Raw genomic sequence first — 17,603 nt, 5'->3', positions numbered from 1 at the left:
TCAAGTACTCATAAAGGAAACACAGCACATTGGTCGTGATGTCTGCTCCTTCGGCAACGGACGGGATGCCTTAGACCGGGATTGGAAAGGTCCCGCTTGGCAGGCCGTGCTTTGTTTGTACCTCCCCTCGCTCAGGGCGTTCCATCTGAACTGTCCCCAGCGATCATGTGTGCATTTCAGCTTCACGACTACGAGGACGAGCGTTGAGGTCTGACGTAGGGGTTATTCGATACGCCTGCTACACTATAGCCGCCCACACCACTCCGAACGAGCCAGTATCAAAGTCCCGGGACCAGACACCAGGCCATTACAATCCTCCACCACCACTCCGCATAAGGCAGTGTCTACGTCGCAAGACCAGACACCAGGCCATGATCCTCCACCACCACTCCGCGTAAGCCAGTGTCTACGTCGCAAGACCAGACACCAGGCCATGATCCTCCTCCAGTCCACTCCGACCAAGTCAGTATCAGATTCGTGAGACCAGATGCCATACCAGGCAGAATGATGACATCGCTCTGACCGAGCCAGTATTCAAGTCGCAAGACCAAATACCATGGCTCGTCAAGTCTAACCCGCTTCATAACTTGCCATCGCTGCTGCCATGAGGCATTGTCCAAGCAGGACACCGGGCCTCCGCATCAACCTCGAGGGTCCGGTATCGGACTGAGGGACATTTCCTCCTCAGCATCCCAGAGGTCTTGGCGCCTCTGACTGCGGCCTATTACAGGCGGACCAGACCCAGGCTCTCGATCAGCATCCCAAAATTCTTGGTGCCTCTGATTGTGGCCCATTATAGGCTGGATGGCACCCCTGTTGACTGTCCCGGTGGCCGCATAGATTAGCCGGTTGGGCCAGTGGAGAAGCTGTCCGTTCTGCCGCATGCTGAGCTCAGGCGCGTGAGATTGAGGGTCGATTTCCCGGCCTTGAGCTCCCGCCATCCATCCACTAGTCTCTGCCTCGCGTTGGATTGCTACTTGTTCCTCCCGAAGGCGCCTGACTTCCGCTTGCAACTCATTGAGATTCCTTGCCATGTCTGCAACTTCAGCGTCTTCGCTGGGCTCCCGCCTGCGCTCCCGGTTGTTCCTCATCTGACGCTGGCGCTGCTCGTCCTCGTCTATTGGCGGTTGCTGGGGATTGCCAAGACGCATGCCACCCTCCTGTTCGCGCCTGCGCGCCTCGCGCCATTTCGCCTTCCTGGCCTTCTTCTTCAGAGTCCTCGGGTTGGTGGTTTCTCCAGGTGGCGAACCTTGGCCTACAAAGTGATGCATTCCTGGGCCGGGATAGTGCCCGAAGTTGAACTGCGGCTGGCCGTATGAGCCAGCGGCCATGCCCATTCCTGGATGCACTTGAGGCGGTGGGTATGCCGGATACTGCGCCATTGATTGCTGAGGATGATATTGAGCCACTGGCGGCTGTGGTGGGTACTGAAACATCGGCTGCTGTGGTGGGTATTGAGCCATCGGCGGCTGTGGTGGGTATTGAACCATCGGCTGCTGTGGCGGATACTGCTGGCCATATCCTGGGGCGTTGATTGCTTGCTGATGCTGCACAGCGTTGCCCGTTCCAGATCTCTGTTGATTGACCTTCGCCAGGCTCCTCTGCCTGTCTAATTCTGCGTCTCTCTGGTATTCCTGGATTGTCTTGGTGGTGCCACTACACACGCAGCGCTGGCCACGATTCCTGACCTTGTCCTGGCATTGACTGCAAGGAGAGCCATTGATTCTCATATCACACTACGAGGTAGGTCAGCTCTCTGTTCTCGATGGTTTGGAAAGAAGCACCGCATACATCATAGTTACCGTCGACGGTTCACGGAAAGCAAATGCCCGTGAACCTGCTGTTGTACGCCATATCTCGTGTGTACTGGTTGGTAAGGTATGTCGGAAGAAAAAAGCTGGTGTACAGGAGCGCGTGAGGGAGCGCGAATGTAGTGACGTTGCCACGCGCACCACTAGCGCGTTTTCGTTTTCGAAATTCTCATATCACTGCTTCGCGTCTTCCACCTACTGCTCACCACACATCGTCCGAGTACTCTCTGCTTGCCTTTGAAGCAGCGAGCCCACCATGTCGGACAACAGACCCCCCGATGCAGTCGACCGCGAAATCGCCTTGCATCAAGCCAAAATCCAGCAATTACAGCATCAACGAGAAATCCAGCGCCAGCAACAAGCAGCGCAAGAGGCCGCAGCAGCGCAAGCAGCGCGACAAGCGGCCCAGCAATCCTATCAGCAATCCCATCAGCAACCCGCCCATCTTGACACCTACATGCAGGAATGGGTCAGGGAAGCTGCGTCCAAAGGACTGAAGCCGCCACCACGTCGGATGGTGGATGTATGCGCGCCGGACAAGAAGTGAGCGATGACCCTCTACCTACTAAAACATGCGCCATATGCTAACGCTATCAATGTAGGATCGTGCGCCTCGGAAATACAAATAAATTCTACTTCGAAGACATCGACTTCTTCGAAGACATCGAACCAGGTCTGGCCCAGCCTCAGGCCTCACCAGCAATCCCCAGCCAGACGCTGGTTCCAAAATCTCAGCAAACGCTCAGTTCTGCTGCATCGACCGCGCATACGCAGCTGGCTCTCCGTCCTGCTCCTGCCGTTGCCGCTGGGGTGAGTGACCAGTCGTCCCTCCCAATGATCATGCTTGCTGACATGTCGTGAGAAGTTCCCTTCAAATCCCACCCAATCTGACCGCAAGAGCAAATTGGCCTCCCTTGGCCCCTTGAGCAATGCCGAGCCCGCACGTGACGAGAGGCTCGTGGCCATGGGCAGGGGCTTCGCTGCCAGCCGCCAGTCTCAGCAATCTACCGACCCGCTGCCCGGCGGTACCGCCGCCGCGCCGGCACCCTCGGCACAGCAATTTCAAGATGCTAGGCGTTATGGCGAAGGCAAGCCAACGAACTTCCCGGCCAATACAAATCAGTCCCTGCAGGCTCAGCAATCTCAGCAATCTACACCAGCCAAGGCCTTTGTTTGGGACGCCAGGTACAGCAAGGGCATCGATTCCGCTGCCCTGGAGTTCAAGGAGCATGATAAGAATCAAGATGTCAAAGCTTGCTTGGTTTCTTGTCTTTGGTCGGTGGTCGCATGACCCAAAGTACTGTCTTGGTATCACCGATACTGCCAGTTGGCTTTGGTGCAGTTTGTCAGACTTCTGCTCTATACATTCGATGTAGGAGCTGGGAAGTCGGATCAGAGAGTATAGAATCAGGCAGCATGTTTCACAGCAGAGTTTGCGATCACAATGTCTTTGATACACGCATCTCCTACATCGTCGCCCGACCGTTCAATGCAAGGCTTAATCAAGTGTGACCTCCTCGCAGTGTTCCGGATACAGCCAGCGTCGTGGAGATAATGCAAAGAAATAAGGTCAGGTAGCAACATGTGCATGAGGTGTTGTTGCCCGCTTAGATCCATCGCGGTGGTCCGAGCTCAGACTCCAAAGCCTATCACGACGACAACTCATTTTCTTCTCAATCATCCATCATTGACTACACACATGAGCGTCCGGAACGATCTTTCTAAGTCTTGCTGATCTCAGTTGCAATACGATGCGTGTCCGGTAGCCGACAATAACAGTCTCAACTTCGCTATTGACACGGTCATGTTTCTCCTATTGAAGCACGAATGGGGAAGTATGATTTCAGAGCCACGACGTGCCACGAGGCATGTGCTGGTATCAAGGCACGTCGAGCCACCTCTCTCTGCTACTCTTCCACCATGAGACATGGCTCTAGAGCCCTTCTCCAGGTGGGCCATGTCCCTGCACTGTTGTCACCACGAACTCTGTATTTACCCTGGACACCATTGAGGACCTCTCTTATTGACGGCGACGCTCATTGATGGCGGCCTATTGACTGTTCTGCTATTGCTACACCTCAGGAGTTGTACATGTGCTGCAGCTTCCTATCTTCTTGCACTTGTTCTGCTTGCTGTCGTTTCGTTCTTCTCCAAGATCAATTGCTTCCCAGTATCACGGAGTCTGATATCGAAAGAACGAAGCGAGCATACAAATCAAGAGCGGAGACGACCTCTTGCACCATCGATACTCAGTCATAGAACACCATGGCAGTCGTCAACCTCACAATGGCCGGAAAGCCTGCCGAATCGTCCAAAACCGCATCCACGAGCACTGGCGTCTACGCCTCCGCCGTCGCCCTGGCACTCGTCAGCTTCTTCCTCATGCTCCTCATCATACCGCCAATGTTCTGGCACGCACGCAACCGCAATATCGGAGCCACTGCCCTGGTGGCTTGGCTGATCATGCTACTGCTCTTCACCTTCACCAACGCGATCATCTGGCCCTCCGACGACATCCCCTCATGGTTCAGTGGTACCGGATACTGCGATGTCCAGATCAAGCTCCAGGTTGCGGCTCAGGTGGCCGTGCCTGCCTCGTTCGCCTGCATTCTCCGAGCATTGGCAGCGGTCATGGATACCGACCGCGCAATTTTCGTCCAGACAAAGGCGCAGAAGCAGTGGAGTGGCATCGTCGACTTGATTTGCTGCGTCGGGTTCCCATTGCTGCAGATGCTCTTGCATTACGTGGTGCAGAGTCGACGATACTACGTCTATGGCATCTCTGGCTGTGCACCGGCTGCCAGTACCAGCTGGCCATCGATTCCGATCATGATCTTACATCCGCTGCTATGGACTATTCTCGACGTCTACTTTGCAGGTGAGTACTCAGCCGTCAGGGGTTACATTAAATCCTTGAGCTAACATTGTCATCTCCAGTCTTGATCATCATCCGTCTCTACCAATACCGCCTCTCCTTCAACGCAATCCTCGCCAGCAGAAACACCAACAAATCCCGCTTCCTACGCCTCTACCTCATCTGCACCATCTGGATCCTCGGCAGCCTCCCTGTTCAATGCTATAACATGAGCGTCAACGCAGCAAGACTTGGCCGGAAGGCCTACAGCTGGAGCTACGTGCACCGGGCGGAGGCTTGGAACGAGCTCGTCATGGTTCCCAGTCATGGCGCAATCCTCTACGATCGTTGGATCTGGCTGGCTTCCGCCCTCGTAGTCTTCATCTTCTTCGGCTTTGGGCGCGACGCCATATCAACATATCGCACTGCTTTGGTCGCGCTCGGCCTGGGCAGAGTGTTCCCGAGCTTGAAGTCTGGCCCTCGTGCCGCCACTCCGGCTTCCACCAGCTCGTTCAGCAGCAAAGCGAAGATGCTCTTTAAGCGTAAGAGTTCGGCGTCCTCATTTACATCAGGCTCGCGGGGTGCGTCGGCTGTAGAGCCACTGTCGCCGAAAAGCAGGACATTTCTGGACACGATTGATGAGGCCGAGACCGCTGATGAGAAGGCCAACAACGCCAACCCGCAAGCATCTCAGGCTGCTTTCAAAAAGAAGGGTCGGCAATGGAGTCCTGCCTCCTTGTTAACCAGCTTCTCGGCTTTGCTCCAATTTGGCAAGGCTGGGCAACGGCAAACACCTCCAGCAGCGCCACCGAATTTGAGCCTACAGCAAAGCTCGGTGCTGTCGACTATCAGCTCTGCAGTAAGATCCGACTCCATGTCGCAACAGGTTCGAAGCATAAGCCCCGATGAGATGGTGGTGAGGACGGAGGTGCGGCAGGCAAGCGAAGTTGGGTTGTAAGTGGTCTTGCGGTCAGCCACGGGTTTTTCCAGCATAGATGATGCTCAGTCGACGCCATCGGGCACAGTGGGTGGTACATAAATGTGTGGTGCCTTTGATTGCATAGTCATATCCATACGTTCTTCTGTCGCGTGCGTACCCACGAGCCCCCGTTCTGATTTTGCCATCAGTGCCATGCTGCCGCATATTGTTCTCCACGCCCACTCTCAACCATCCAATGCCGACAGATGTCCGCAGAGGCTCACGGCGGGCGCAACCCAGTCATATTTGCCGAACGATAGGGTCGCATATGAGTAACGACTGATGCGGCAATGAGGATAAAACAATAGCTGCTGGGCGTACGGTAGACCGGTCGTCACGTTTTGGGAAGAGAATAAAAGCATACGGCATGGGCATCATCCAGCCTCCTTCGAATGCCAGACCGGGTATTTGTCCAAAGCTTCGTACCACTGCAACACACTGCCAACGAGCAGGGCCCAAGAGCCTCGTAGCCAGTCAGTAATGTATCGTTCGTTTAGATGCCAGCCCACCTACTCCAAAAGTAACTGCAGCCAAACTGATACGATGCCCAGTCTGCAGGTTCCAAGAGACCGAATATGGCGCTGAGAAGAAGCCCAATGCTTCCCACCATGATGCAACAGTTGATGTTCCAGCCGATTGAGCGAGGCTCTGGAATGGTCCAGTACGTCTGGTTCTCAATCATGAGGCAGATGGAAGCCAGGATGAAGCCAGTAGCGCCGATGATTTGTGGGATGCGAATCCAATGTGGGATACTCTCCGACATGATGGAGGTGACGAACGTTGCTATTGAAGCCGCGCAGTAGACCAGCGAACTGCCAAACAGAACCGCGCTCGCAAGAAATCCTATTTCATAGACGAGGTGGTTGCGAAGCGCGTGCTTGGTTGGGAGCCATCTCCAAATATCAACTGGGACTGGCTGTGTTATAGCCAGCTGTTGACGATCGGCAGGCTCGCCATCCGCTTGGGAAGAAGTCGCTTCGTAGCTGAACGTGTGAGACTCCCTGCTATGGTGGTGCTCACATGTTCCAACGGGTACAAGCCGGGTGACGGCACCCTCTTCCACCGAAGTATCCATCTGGTCGGCAAATGATATTTGTTCCGCTTTCCAGCCGAAGCAGCCTCGTCGCTGTGCATTGACTGCCTCACCGAAACCTAGGAAGCTGGAGAAGGCGAAGAAGCCAGAGCCGATAAGAGTTAGGCTTGCTTCGACGTAGATGATCCAAGACGGCTGTCCGAGGTCGGGCTTCGCATAAGGCAGAAAGGACAGGAATGCGTTGACCAGTAGCGCGAGACAGCCAGTAAAAAACCCCATTGCATTGACCCAGCTAACGTCATACCACGGAAAGCTGGTGAGCATTCGCCATATCCCGCTCCCAATCGCTTGTCGGCCAGTTAGTGGCGAGGATGATTTCTTTTCGTTTCCTGCGCGATTTGGATAATACTCGTGGATTGCGAGAGCGTGCCGGCCCTTCCGGTTGTTGCGAGAACTCCATGCATATTCGACCCTGGTCGCGAGGACGCCGTCCTCCGATTCTACTTCGCCTTCCTGTGCGACGAATTCGGAGCCCTGCGAGTCCACCTTATGGACCACGGAGCCTGTGTAGGTGAAGCCGGCGCGGGTCGGATTGAAGAAGGCGATGGGTCCAGTGACTTCCTCATCGTTGATCTGAAGAGCAACGTTGTTGCGGAACGGTTCGTACTCCTTCTCGAAATGCTCGCTGCGTGGTGGCGGGTATTGTTGGTCGTCGGAAGACTGCTGCATGTTTGTATGTTGTTGCGAACCCTCAATGTGCCACGGCACTGACTCGTCGCCTTATCGGATCGCCATCTGGATAATACAAGGCAGAAGATACAGCCTGCTGGGCTATTGGCAGAAGGAAGGGACGAAAATTGGAAGCGGCCAATGGGAAGGTGGACGATGACGTAAATCGGATGTCACATTCGTCGAGATTGAATACTGCAAGAGGCTGAGGAACGTACCTACCTTTCAGCTCCATCCAGATACTATACCTTGGTATGATACATGAAAGACCGCAGCGCGGCCGCTGACAGCCTTTGGGGGGCTGAGGTCGGAACACGGGGCGACTCCTCGCGAATATCTTTCAACTATCCGTACAACAACATGAGTACCAAAGGGGTACCGTTCTATTCACATGCTCGGTCCATGTAGACGACTGAGGTAAGCCCTGCGAGTTATATTAGATATGATCATCAATCGCTTGCCAAGATGCCCGCCGTGCGATGCTGTCGTGCCCGATGGGTGGTGTGAGTGCAGGTCGCGGCTGACTGATCAAGGTGTTGCATGTCAGGCCACGCACAACAACACCGGGCTTTCACCTTAAAGGATCCAGCATTTCCAGCTAAACCTGCCAAACCAGCAATTCAGAAACGCGACAATGTTCGACCAGCTTAACGTCCCTCGAACCGCCATAGCGACAGACAATCCCGTCCTCTTCGACGATGGACGTGCTGCCATGGAGTTCTACACACCATCAAACAAGTACTTTGGGAGACAAATTATACCGGTCGGGAACAGATGGAGTGATGGAACCCGAAGCGTAAGCATTTCAACAACCCACGGCGATGCTAATAAGTGCTTACCGCATTCTGTCAAATAGTTTATGGCCCCGGTCGCGCACTACCATCTACTGCAGACCGAAACTTTCCACGTCGAGTCCGGGCGTGGTCTCTGGTATCTCAAAGGCAAGACCATCGAGCGCAGTGCAGGTCAAGACATCACCATCCCCAAGTACACCTGGCACACCTTTGAGAACCACCCGGACAGCGCGGAACCACTGGTGATCCTCTACCGTTACGATTCGCAACGATTCATCATGGAGGAGTCTTTCTTTCGGAACACCCTGACTTACCTGTGGGACTGCGGCCGTGCTGGAGTGGAGCCAAGTGTACTGCAGCTCAGCGTCTTCATTGTGGCCGCCTGGATGCCTGCGGACTTTGTTCAGTGTCCCGGGGACTATCTGAGCTGCTTTGTCAACACCTTGGCAATGTGGATGTTTGCTTTCATTGGGAGATTCGTCTATGGGTACAAGTCGACATATCCAGAATATTGGGATGAGGAGTACATCCGAACGCGCATTGGCGAGGAGTCCAAGAAGGCAGCTTGAGATCCAGTTCGCGATTCGTAACTGTTCCTCAGGAGTGTGGTTCAAGTGCAAGCGCCAGACGAACGCTGTTTAATGTGATTTTCTTTGCAGCATATGGTATGCGAAGGCTGACAAGCGTGGTTCCTGGCCTGCCCTTCGAAGGTGAGGTAAACAGATTTCGGCAACGTCAGGAGGTACTGAATCTGGTCCTACCTGCTACAGGAGGCTGTCGAAAGGGTGCTTGGATGCCAACGCGTTACCGAGCTGGTATATAGCATCGACAGGCCGCCATTGAGCCCATCGAGCCATGTGGGGTTCGCTTCTTGAGGTAAACGTAAAGTGTAGGCTCGAGGGAAGGCCACTTTGCAGGAGGTGTCCGGACATCGCTCTGGATGCATTCGGAAGGCTTGCCACGAGGTCCGGTGACTTTCCGCGTTTTTTCTCTATGTGACCAGCTTGCGGCCATTGGTTGATGAGCTTCCGCGTGTCCTTTGAGATGTCGACCAAGACCCAGCGTCTCCACTGCTCATGCACCTTGCTGCATGTAGGATGTGCGGCGGTGGTTGGACTAGAATCCAGGGGTGAGGCCAATGCCTGTGGCGAAGGAGACAAGATGGTATAAGACAAGGGAGAGCACGTTCAATGCTCTGTACAGTACGATGGATGTATGAGCCGGATGGACCTCTACGTCCATGTTCTGCGCCTGTCCAGTACGCACTCGATGTCTGCGCTGACATACCAGCTCTATTTGTAGAAACCAACCCAACTTCCGCAACGAGACATTGCACGAAGCAAGTGCACGAGATCTCGGCAACGGCCGACAATCCCAGCTTGTCGATCGCAATGCCCGATCCGCTAGCAAGCCTAACCAAAAGCCAAATCGGGTCCACCAATCTGAAGTTTGGTCCCTAAACCCTCCACTTCGAAAGAACGAACTATCGGCAGATTACAGCCATGGACAGCGACAACGACTCTAGCCTGACCGAGGCCTTGACGATGGTGTATATCCAGGCGGCTGCCATGTTCGCACGCTTCTCTTCACGCACAGGTTGGTCATTGACAGTGATCTTCGCCACCCACAACATTCGCTACAATGTCTTTCGCTTCTTCCTTTCTTTCGTTCGCTTTGCTGCTCACTGCCGGCTTCGCGGCACCACAACCTGAGCCCGAACCCCAAGGCCTCGTTGGCGGTGTCGTCGACGGTCTTGTCGGTGATCTGCCGCTTGTCGAGGGTGTACTCGAGGATCTCGCTGACACCTTGAGCGCCGCGAGTGCTTTGGTGCTGCGCCCTTCGTCAGTCGCAGAAGCATCCAGCAGGATATCATCAGTCATCGAAGCCCAGGCCACTTCCAACACCATCATCGAGGTTGCAGCAGATCTCGTGGAAGCGGGATTGACACCCTCCAACGTCCCTGATGCCTTCAACTTCGTGCAAGGAGTTCTTACAGGGCAGAACAGCGACAACAACAACAACCCAAGAGATCCCAGTCCCGCGGCTTTTCCCAAAGCACGCCGCAATGATGCGCCTTACAGCTTGACCGAACAACAGCTGCGCGCTGCCATCTACATCCCTCCCACCTTCCAATACGGCAGGCGAGGAGCGCCACAGCCTGCTATCCTGGTCCCAGGCACAGGCGACACTGGATACACGACTTTCATCGGCAGCTACATCCCGCTCCTCCAAGGCTCGAACATCGCAGATCCAGTCTGGCTGAACATCCCAGACTTCCTCCTGGATGATGCACAGGTCAATGCCGAATACGTCGCCTATGCAGTCAACTACATCTACGGCATCTCCAACCATCGCAAGGTCGCAGTCGTCACCTGGTCGCAGGGCGGTATCGATGCGCAGTGGGCGTTCAAGTACTGGCCGTCGACTCGTAGCCGAGTGACAGATCTCGTTGCATTCTCGCCAGACTTCCACGGGACCATCCTGGCTGACCTCATCGATGCAGGCGAGCCTCTGCCCCCGTCTGTGCTCCAGCAGGAGTACAACAGCAACTTCATCACCACTCTGCGCGCTAACGGCGGCGACTCGGCTTACGTGCCCACTACGACCGTATACTCCGGCTTCTTCGATGAGATCGTCGAACCTCAACAGGGTCGTGGCGCATCTGCTTTCCTGAACGACGCTCGAGGGAAGGGTGTCACGAACAACGAAGTGCAGAAAGTGTGCCCGAACGGCAGCCCAGGTGGTTCGTTCTACACGCATGAAGGGACGCTCTACAACCCTCTCGGCTTCGCTTTGCTTGTGGATGCTCTCTCGCACAAGGGCCCTGGAAGACCTTCGAGGTTGAACCTGAAGCAAGTGTGCTGGAACTACCTGACGCCTGGCCTGGATTTGACGGACTTCCTGCTCACGGAGAACTCTATTCTGATTGCGGGAGCTGCGATCCTTGCCACGCCGAACAAGGTTTTGGATGAGCCTCCGATAAAGCGTGGGTCTTCTCCGTTCGATGGCGAAGTATGCCGGTTACTGACAGTCAGCAGGCTATGCCCGATGAACGAATAGCAGGCCGAGCAGTGTTGAGTGTTGGAGCAGATGACTCTGCGGCTCAAGTTGTATGGTTCTCTGACGTCGAAGGCGTTCGGATGACTCTGCGAGCAGTATTGAATCAGCCTAAGCTCCGTGGGTTCGATATAGTGAAGCACACAGCCGTGTATACTACTGCAAGCCGCGTTCATTACCATCCATGGATTACTACGATGAGGTGGCTGTGACTTGTTGGCCGCCACCGGCTCTGGACATGTCCGCTTTCGCCATTTATCTACCAAGTGGTTGACTTTTATCGGTAGCTTTACCATATAGTTCATGGGAGTGGACTCCACCTCCGACGAAGCCAAAGACGGGAAGACGTTGATTCTAGACAGCAAACAGTATGAGTCTGCAGCACGTGAGATCAATCAATTAAGACCGAGAGACGTTTCTGTAGCGCCGATCATTGAGTCTGAAGAATGATTCTGCAGCATGAAAAGGCCGGAGCAGACGCCGGTCCCACGCCTTCCCGGTTAGTTTGGAAGATGAAGTTGAAATAACAATCGCGCTTGGACTTTGTGCTCTTTCCCAAGAAAGCCAAGTCGTCTCAATGCAGATGAAGGCGTTTCCAAATCCCGAGCAATCGGAATGCTGGGTGGCTCGCCTGACGTCGCTCCCCTTTTTCGGCTTCATCTCTGATTCCACAATTCCTAATTCCTTTCTCTTGCCGAGGCTGTCGTTTCAAAGCACGACACGCTATCCCTATAGCACCAATCTACCCGGAGCATTCTCCACGAGCAGCCTTGCCAGATATGGATGTAATATGAACCCACCATCTGGTTGTGATCCGCGCAACTACCGGGTCAGGAGCGTCGATCTCCATCAAGCTTCATACCATCACTCCACCGGATCCGTCCACCTAGTCGCTTTAGTCCGACTCCGGTATGAGCATCTTCGCACGCACGAGCGCGAGGGCAAATCATGCTTTGGCATCTCGCGACGGCGCAACCATGGATCGAACATACGTGCGTGGGCCCCTGAGCAACTCATTTGTGCTTGTAGGAGTCCTCGTGCCACAGACGCAATGCCAGTCTAGCGTGAGTATACTGACTTCGACACTCTCAAATACCACCCTTATCCTGTCCCTCAGACCTTCTCTCAACAAAGCATTCTGCAAGACCATTCGTTCCACCATTCATTCACTTCTAGCCTAACATTCTTCAAAACCAAAACATCTTCTACCACCCCGTCCCAACAACTTCCACACCCCAATCAATATGCGCACCTCCGCCGTCTACGCTGCCTTCGCGGCAGTCCTCATGTCCTCGGTCGTCGCCAGCCCTCTGCCCGTCCCAGCTGCCGTTGCTGCTGCAGAGCCGCACGTTGTTGAGAGGCAGCTCTTGAAGGGTGTGGGCGGTCTGCTCGGCATGAACAGCGAGGACGACAACGATCCTGCTGCGGGGAATGGTAGGAGTGCTTCTCGTGAGGCTGCAGAATGCCCTGTCGCTAACACTGATCGTTAGGCAACAAGGGGAACGGCGCCAACGGTGCGTTAGATAGAGCTGATCTGTTGATCGAGTTGCTAATGGCTTTCCCAAGGGAACTCCGCAAAGGGCAACGGCAATGGTATGTATAGAAGGCTAAAGATGTTTACAATACACCTGCTGACTCTTCAATCACAGCGAACAAGGCTGGGAACAACAACAAGGCCGGCAACAACAATTCTGCTGGCAATGGTGAGTTGTAGACTTTCTCTCTTCCTCTCTCCCGACACAAGGCTGACATGAGTACTAGGCAATGGCGCAAACGGTATGTGACATCCCCATGTATCTGGACCGGAAAGAATCTTTCGAGAATATTCGGGTTCCGGGCCAGAGTCGCCTCGCAGAGTAGAAGTGAGGTCAGAGTGGAAGTGAGACCAAGGTCGAAGTCAAGTCGAACATGGATGATTACAGGCCATCGGACTCGCACCACCACGACCATGGGCACAAGTGCCACAGACAACAACAGCGACTGATGTGTCAATCTTAGGAAACAAGAAAAGCGGCAACGGCAATGGCGCAAATAGTAGGTTCCAGCACTGCGGCGCTCTTGCGCAAAAGCTCCATGGTGTCCACTATACTGACAGCCTCTAAGAGAACGGCTCCAACAACAAGGCGGGAAACAACAACGGAAACAACAACAGCGTCAGTCCCACTATCCTCTACATCCACAGACTCACTTGCTAACACTCTTCACAGATTGGCAACATCAGCGTAAGCCCTTCCTGACTTCCCCCGGGATCGATGTCGGGCTGACAGCCTTATGGGTTGACCCGAGCATCACACTCCCCGATGTCACACTGCCCGACATTTCCTTGTGAAAGTGCTCGACGTACGATGTCACGGAGAATGAATCGCTGATGCATTGTCTACTCGCAGCTTTAAGCAAGCCGCACCCGCGAGAGTCCAGAGGATGGGATGGGGGAGTAGGTCAAGAGAGGCCGATCGGAGGGGAGAGATGGGTTTGCTGCAGTGTCGTCGATTTTGGTACTATACATGACATGCGCTTTGGAAAATGCACATTGGTTTCAAATGTGACGACCTTTCCTCTCTCAAACGCCTCTCATCTGAGCTCCGGATTCCCGTCACCTGCCCTCTTCTTACGCACTTTTCCATCCTGCTATCATTCCAACCCGACGTCTCCACCTGTAACCGAAGATATGCCTTTGAGCCAGCTCAAGCATCCTACTGCCCGATCACTCATTGCTGCAGACGTGCGGCAACCCGACAAATGCTGCCGCTGTATCCAGAATGCGGCCCTTCCTCGTATCCGCCAGCGGCACTTTCTTCTTCGGCTGCTCCTTTGTGAAAGACGGCTGGCTCGAGAGCATGGACTGACTGTCTGCCTCTTTGACGGCTGCTCGTACTCGTTATTAGCCATGGGCTCAAGTTCACGCGAGGACAGCCATACTTTGCAACTCAGTCTTCTTCATGAAATCGGATCTTACTGGGCCCAGCTCCTGCTGCGGCTGCGGCCGCTGAGCCTGCTTCTTCTTGTACATGCGGTTCATCAAGCTCTCCATCTTGTCACTGAGGGCACCAAGTGCAGCGAGGTTGACGACGCAATTCAGATGAAGTCAGAATCTATCAAAGTCGCGTGAGCAGGCCGGTCCGTTAGGTTACATCGCATAGGGCTGCCGTCTCATCAACTGCAACCAGCCAATCCAGCGAGTGCAAAGGAGAGCTGCTGCTCCACTTCCCTCGCTTTGCGGGCGAATGTCTTCAAATGGATATCGGCCGCAGAAGACAAACCAGGGAAGAGAGGAAGTTCCCCGCCTGATGTGCAGCATGTCGTGTCAACTTCCAAGAAAACCAAGCTACAGATCAAGCAACGTTAAGCATGGGATAGGGCTCTTCGAGGCCGAAGGAGTTTTGTTACGTAGATCTTGCTGTACTCGCTACTGCCGTTCTCGATCACAAGAACGCAAGAGCACAGTCTAATGGCAACGAGCATATAACGGTGCAGTTTCAGCGAGAGAAGCAGTCAATCCAACGGGTTGCTCTTCGGGACTGCTTGGTGCGCATTCCTTCTTCGAAGTGCACAGCGATGTAGCTTAGCCCACGTGCTCATGTCTCATTTCTGCGTACTGCTAAAACTCCTTGTTCACGCCCTGCCAGTCCGAGTGCTCTCTCGTTGATCTTGCAAGTTGCCCCGGCCATGTGGCTGCAGGCGCTTTACTTGGTTGCCGCGTCGCCTGCTCCACGACAGCATCGCCCAAAACCTTCTCTGGTGCCCCACGAGGCAGGACTTGCTCCACTTGATCGATCATCTCGCTACCCAGCAATTCCACCATGTCAGAACGCTTGAAGTCGACAAGCACCGCCAGTCGTATAGCTCGGGCGAGCGTCGAGATGCGTTCCGCAATACCAGAGCATGTGTGGACAGCAATGGCGACCCAGACTTCATGCTTTTTCGCTTCCGGGATTTCATGCTGGTTCAGAAAAGAGACAGCAGCGTCTGCGCCTTCGACCTCAAATCTCTGCGGACCGTCACAGCTGGTGGTCGTGCCCATGTCATGGAAGATGGCTGCTGTGAAGAGGAGAGGCAGGTTCTCTTGCTCGTGCCATGGCAGGTCTTCCCTCTCGCTGATGGCGACAGCGTAGACGAATGTTCTGAGACTGTGGTTGAGGATGTCCAGATGGAGCTCACTGCGAGCGACAGCATGGGCGGCTTGGGACAGACTGTCTGGCGGCACGCAGGAAGGGTTTGGATCAGACGATGATCCATCGCCGTCGAGGAAAGAGCGGGCCCCACGGAAGCTGGTTTTAATCTCGGCCATTGTGTAGAAACGAGAGACGGTCGCAGGGACTGGATACGACAGTAAACTTGCCCATCAAAATGAGCGTACATGTAGTGAATGTTGCTTACGATAGCAGTTTGAAGGGCGCAAGATGATGAGCGCAATCCTCCGGGTTGTAATTTACTCAAGGCTTCTGTCGTGCTGAGTCATCAACTGAACCACACGCTACATGTATGCGCCAGGAGATGTTTTCGCGTGGCAGCTCGTTGCAGTCTTGTCAAGATGAACGAGAGTGAGAGCAACAAGAGAAAGAGAGCAGTGTGCGGCGAATGTCAGGTGAGCCAAATTGGGTCTAGCCCAGTCACGTGCTTCATGTCAAATTCAAGAGAGCTTGACACTTTCCACTTTCCTCCAAGCACCAGCTTTTAGGACACACCTTCATACATACACACGCACATCCCAACCATGGCCGACGTCGAAGTGGCCCAAGGAGAGGACGCGCCGATACTTGGCTTCGAAGACACGACCCTCCCTTCCGCCGGCGACGGCGCCCTCACCACCACCAACGCTTCCACCGATGTTGCGACACGATCCGATGGGACAGTGCAGAAAGTGAAGAAGACAAAGATTATCAAGCGAAAGCGACGACCTGCGCGACCTCAACAAGACCCTGCAACCTTCAAAACCGAGCCACCCCCGCAGACGGGCACCATCTTCAATATCTGGTACAACAAGTGGTCTGGCGGCGATCGCGAAGATGCTTTCAGCAGCAAGCGTCAAGCGAAAGGTCGGTGCAACGTTGCTCTAGACTCTGGGTATACGCGCGCGGACAAGGTTCCTGGGTCATACTTCTGCCTCTTCTTTGCTCGTGGTCTGTGTCCGAAGGGCAGCGAGTGCGAGTACCTACATCGGCTGCCGAATAGTCGGATGGGAAAGGATGGCGAAGGAGGGCTCGGAGACATGTTTCCAAGTAACGTGGATTGCTTCGGTCGCGACAAATTCTCCGATTACCGAGACGACATGGGCGGTGTTGGGAGCTTCATGCGCGTGAACCGCACGCTCTACGTTGGACGGATACATGTGACGGATGATATTGAAGAGGTGGTGGCCAGGCACTTTCAAGAGTGGGGACAGGTTGAGCGCATTCGGGTTCTGCCTTCACGCGGAGTGGCTTTTGTGACCTACACATATCTGGCGAACTCGGAATTCGCGAAAGAGGCCATGGCGCATCAGACTCTCGATCATGACGAAACCCTCAACGTGCGCTGGGCAACCGTGGATCCAAATCCCGTGGCGCAGAAGCGAGAAGCGAGACGGGTCGAAGAGCAGGCTGCTGAAGCCATCAGGAGGGCGCTACCGGCAAGCTACGTCGCAGAGCTGGAAGGCAGGAGATACGAGGGCGCTGAGCCAGAGGAAGAGCGGAAGAGGCGGAAGATTGAGGGCAGCTTTGGGCTCCAAGGCTACGAGGCTCCTGATGATGTGTGGTATGCGGCGGAGAAATCACGACTACAAGGTGGAGAGGAGCGCAAATTGCTGGAGCCCGGCGCCGAAGACGGTGGCGACGTCGGTGGTGATGAGGACGAAGCGCCGTTGCGGGCCGAAGACTTCCAACAGCAGCAGGCCTCAAGTGGACTGCTGGGCGCGTCGACGCTGGCGGCATTGCAAGGCTTCAAGGCTGGACCTAGCTCTGGCCAGAATCGACCTCCAGACAAAGCATCTGCTGGAGGCCCACTGGTAGGATATGGTAGCGACAGTGACGAGGAGTGAGTGCGAGGACATGGGAAGGAAAACTTGCTACCCAGAACGCGAGCGGGGTTTACTCATGGGCAGCTGCCTGAGTTTCTTCATTCCGACAGAATTCGGAACAGTCGAAGATGATGAGAGATCACAACTGCTTGATGCGAAAGACTAATATGAGAACTGAAAGCTCCGACCTCGCAAAAACACTCCAAGTTCCCCACCTCGGCATGACGAAGGTAAATATGACAATAGTCTATACAACCTCACTACTCTTACCAAAAGACTGTCTCCGATCGTTTCGTTGGCATCTCAAATTGATCCTCTCTGTGCTCCTTTCCTCTTCCACACTGTGCTGTT

The 17,603-nt window shown here is 54.5% G+C and overlaps 10 protein-coding genes across 10 annotated transcripts; 6 read left to right on the top strand and 4 right to left on the bottom strand.

Moving 5' to 3' along the window:
* Positions 1-641: 641 nt before the first annotated feature.
* On the bottom strand, positions 642-1,382 carry LTR77_008585 (uncharacterized protein; the record flags this gene model as incomplete). Its single annotated transcript, XM_064805817.1, has 1 exon — positions 642-1,382. The coding sequence occupies one exon, from the start codon at positions 1,380-1,382 to the stop codon at positions 642-644; it is 741 nt and encodes a 246-aa protein (XP_064656277.1).
* Positions 1,383-2,067: 685 nt separating this feature from the next.
* LTR77_008584 (uncharacterized protein) lies at positions 2,068-3,102 on the top strand (the record flags this gene model as incomplete). Its single annotated transcript, XM_064805816.1, has 3 exons — positions 2,068-2,354; positions 2,414-2,621; positions 2,677-3,102. 3 exons carry the CDS (start codon positions 2,068-2,070, stop codon positions 3,100-3,102), a joined length of 921 nt encoding a protein of 306 aa, XP_064656276.1.
* A 974-nt stretch (positions 3,103-4,076) lies between these two features.
* STE3 (a-factor receptor) lies at positions 4,077-5,623 on the top strand (the record flags this gene model as incomplete). Its single annotated transcript, XM_064805815.1, has 2 exons — positions 4,077-4,689; positions 4,749-5,623. The coding sequence occupies 2 exons, from the start codon at positions 4,077-4,079 to the stop codon at positions 5,621-5,623; spliced, it is 1,488 nt and encodes a 495-aa protein (XP_064656275.1).
* Positions 5,624-6,137: 514 nt separating this feature from the next.
* On the bottom strand, positions 6,138-7,406 carry LTR77_008582 (uncharacterized protein; the record flags this gene model as incomplete). Its single annotated transcript, XM_064805814.1, has 2 exons — positions 6,138-6,153; positions 6,181-7,406. The coding sequence occupies 2 exons, from the start codon at positions 7,404-7,406 to the stop codon at positions 6,138-6,140; spliced, it is 1,242 nt and encodes a 413-aa protein (XP_064656274.1).
* A 634-nt stretch (positions 7,407-8,040) lies between these two features.
* On the top strand, positions 8,041-8,769 carry LTR77_008581 (uncharacterized protein; the record flags this gene model as incomplete). The annotated part of the gene is made up of 2 exons (XM_064805813.1): positions 8,041-8,202; positions 8,263-8,769. The coding sequence occupies 2 exons, from the start codon at positions 8,041-8,043 to the stop codon at positions 8,767-8,769; spliced, it is 669 nt and encodes a 222-aa protein (XP_064656273.1).
* A 1,072-nt stretch (positions 8,770-9,841) lies between these two features.
* Positions 9,842-11,252, top strand: LTR77_008580 (uncharacterized protein; the record flags this gene model as incomplete). Its single annotated transcript, XM_064805812.1, is given in 2 exon segments — positions 9,842-11,212; positions 11,232-11,252. The coding sequence occupies 2 exon segments, from the start codon at positions 9,842-9,844 to the stop codon at positions 11,250-11,252; spliced, it is 1,392 nt and encodes a 463-aa protein (XP_064656272.1).
* A 1,249-nt stretch (positions 11,253-12,501) lies between these two features.
* Positions 12,502-12,971, top strand: LTR77_008579 (uncharacterized protein; the record flags this gene model as incomplete). The annotated part of the gene is made up of 4 exons (XM_064805811.1): positions 12,502-12,691; positions 12,748-12,771; positions 12,824-12,850; positions 12,907-12,971. 4 exons carry the CDS (start codon positions 12,502-12,504, stop codon positions 12,969-12,971), a joined length of 306 nt encoding a protein of 101 aa, XP_064656271.1.
* A 990-nt stretch (positions 12,972-13,961) lies between these two features.
* LTR77_008578 (uncharacterized protein) lies at positions 13,962-14,288 on the bottom strand (the record flags this gene model as incomplete). The annotated part of the gene is made up of 2 exons (XM_064805810.1): positions 13,962-14,122; positions 14,177-14,288. The coding sequence occupies 2 exons, from the start codon at positions 14,286-14,288 to the stop codon at positions 13,962-13,964; spliced, it is 273 nt and encodes a 90-aa protein (XP_064656270.1).
* A 567-nt stretch (positions 14,289-14,855) lies between these two features.
* Positions 14,856-15,545, bottom strand: LTR77_008577 (uncharacterized protein; the record flags this gene model as incomplete). The annotated part of the gene is given in 2 exon segments (XM_064805809.1): positions 14,856-14,929; positions 14,945-15,545. 2 exon segments carry the CDS (start codon positions 15,543-15,545, stop codon positions 14,856-14,858), a joined length of 675 nt encoding a protein of 224 aa, XP_064656269.1.
* A 426-nt stretch (positions 15,546-15,971) lies between these two features.
* CWC2 (Pre-mRNA-splicing factor) lies at positions 15,972-17,273 on the top strand (the record flags this gene model as incomplete). The annotated part of the gene is made up of 1 exon (XM_064805808.1): positions 15,972-17,273. The coding sequence occupies one exon, from the start codon at positions 15,972-15,974 to the stop codon at positions 17,271-17,273; it is 1,302 nt and encodes a 433-aa protein (XP_064656268.1).
* Between the last annotated feature and the right edge of the window lie 330 nt (positions 17,274-17,603).

The sequence above is a fragment of the Saxophila tyrrhenica genome, assembly GCF_035928015.1.
Source record: "Saxophila tyrrhenica strain CCFEE 5935 chromosome Unknown scaffold_14, whole genome shotgun sequence".
Lineage (NCBI taxonomy): Eukaryota > Fungi > Ascomycota > Dothideomycetes > Mycosphaerellales > Extremaceae > Saxophila > Saxophila tyrrhenica.
The sequence above is the reverse complement of the archived record's forward strand: the minus strand, read 5'-3'. Positions and strand labels throughout refer to the sequence as shown.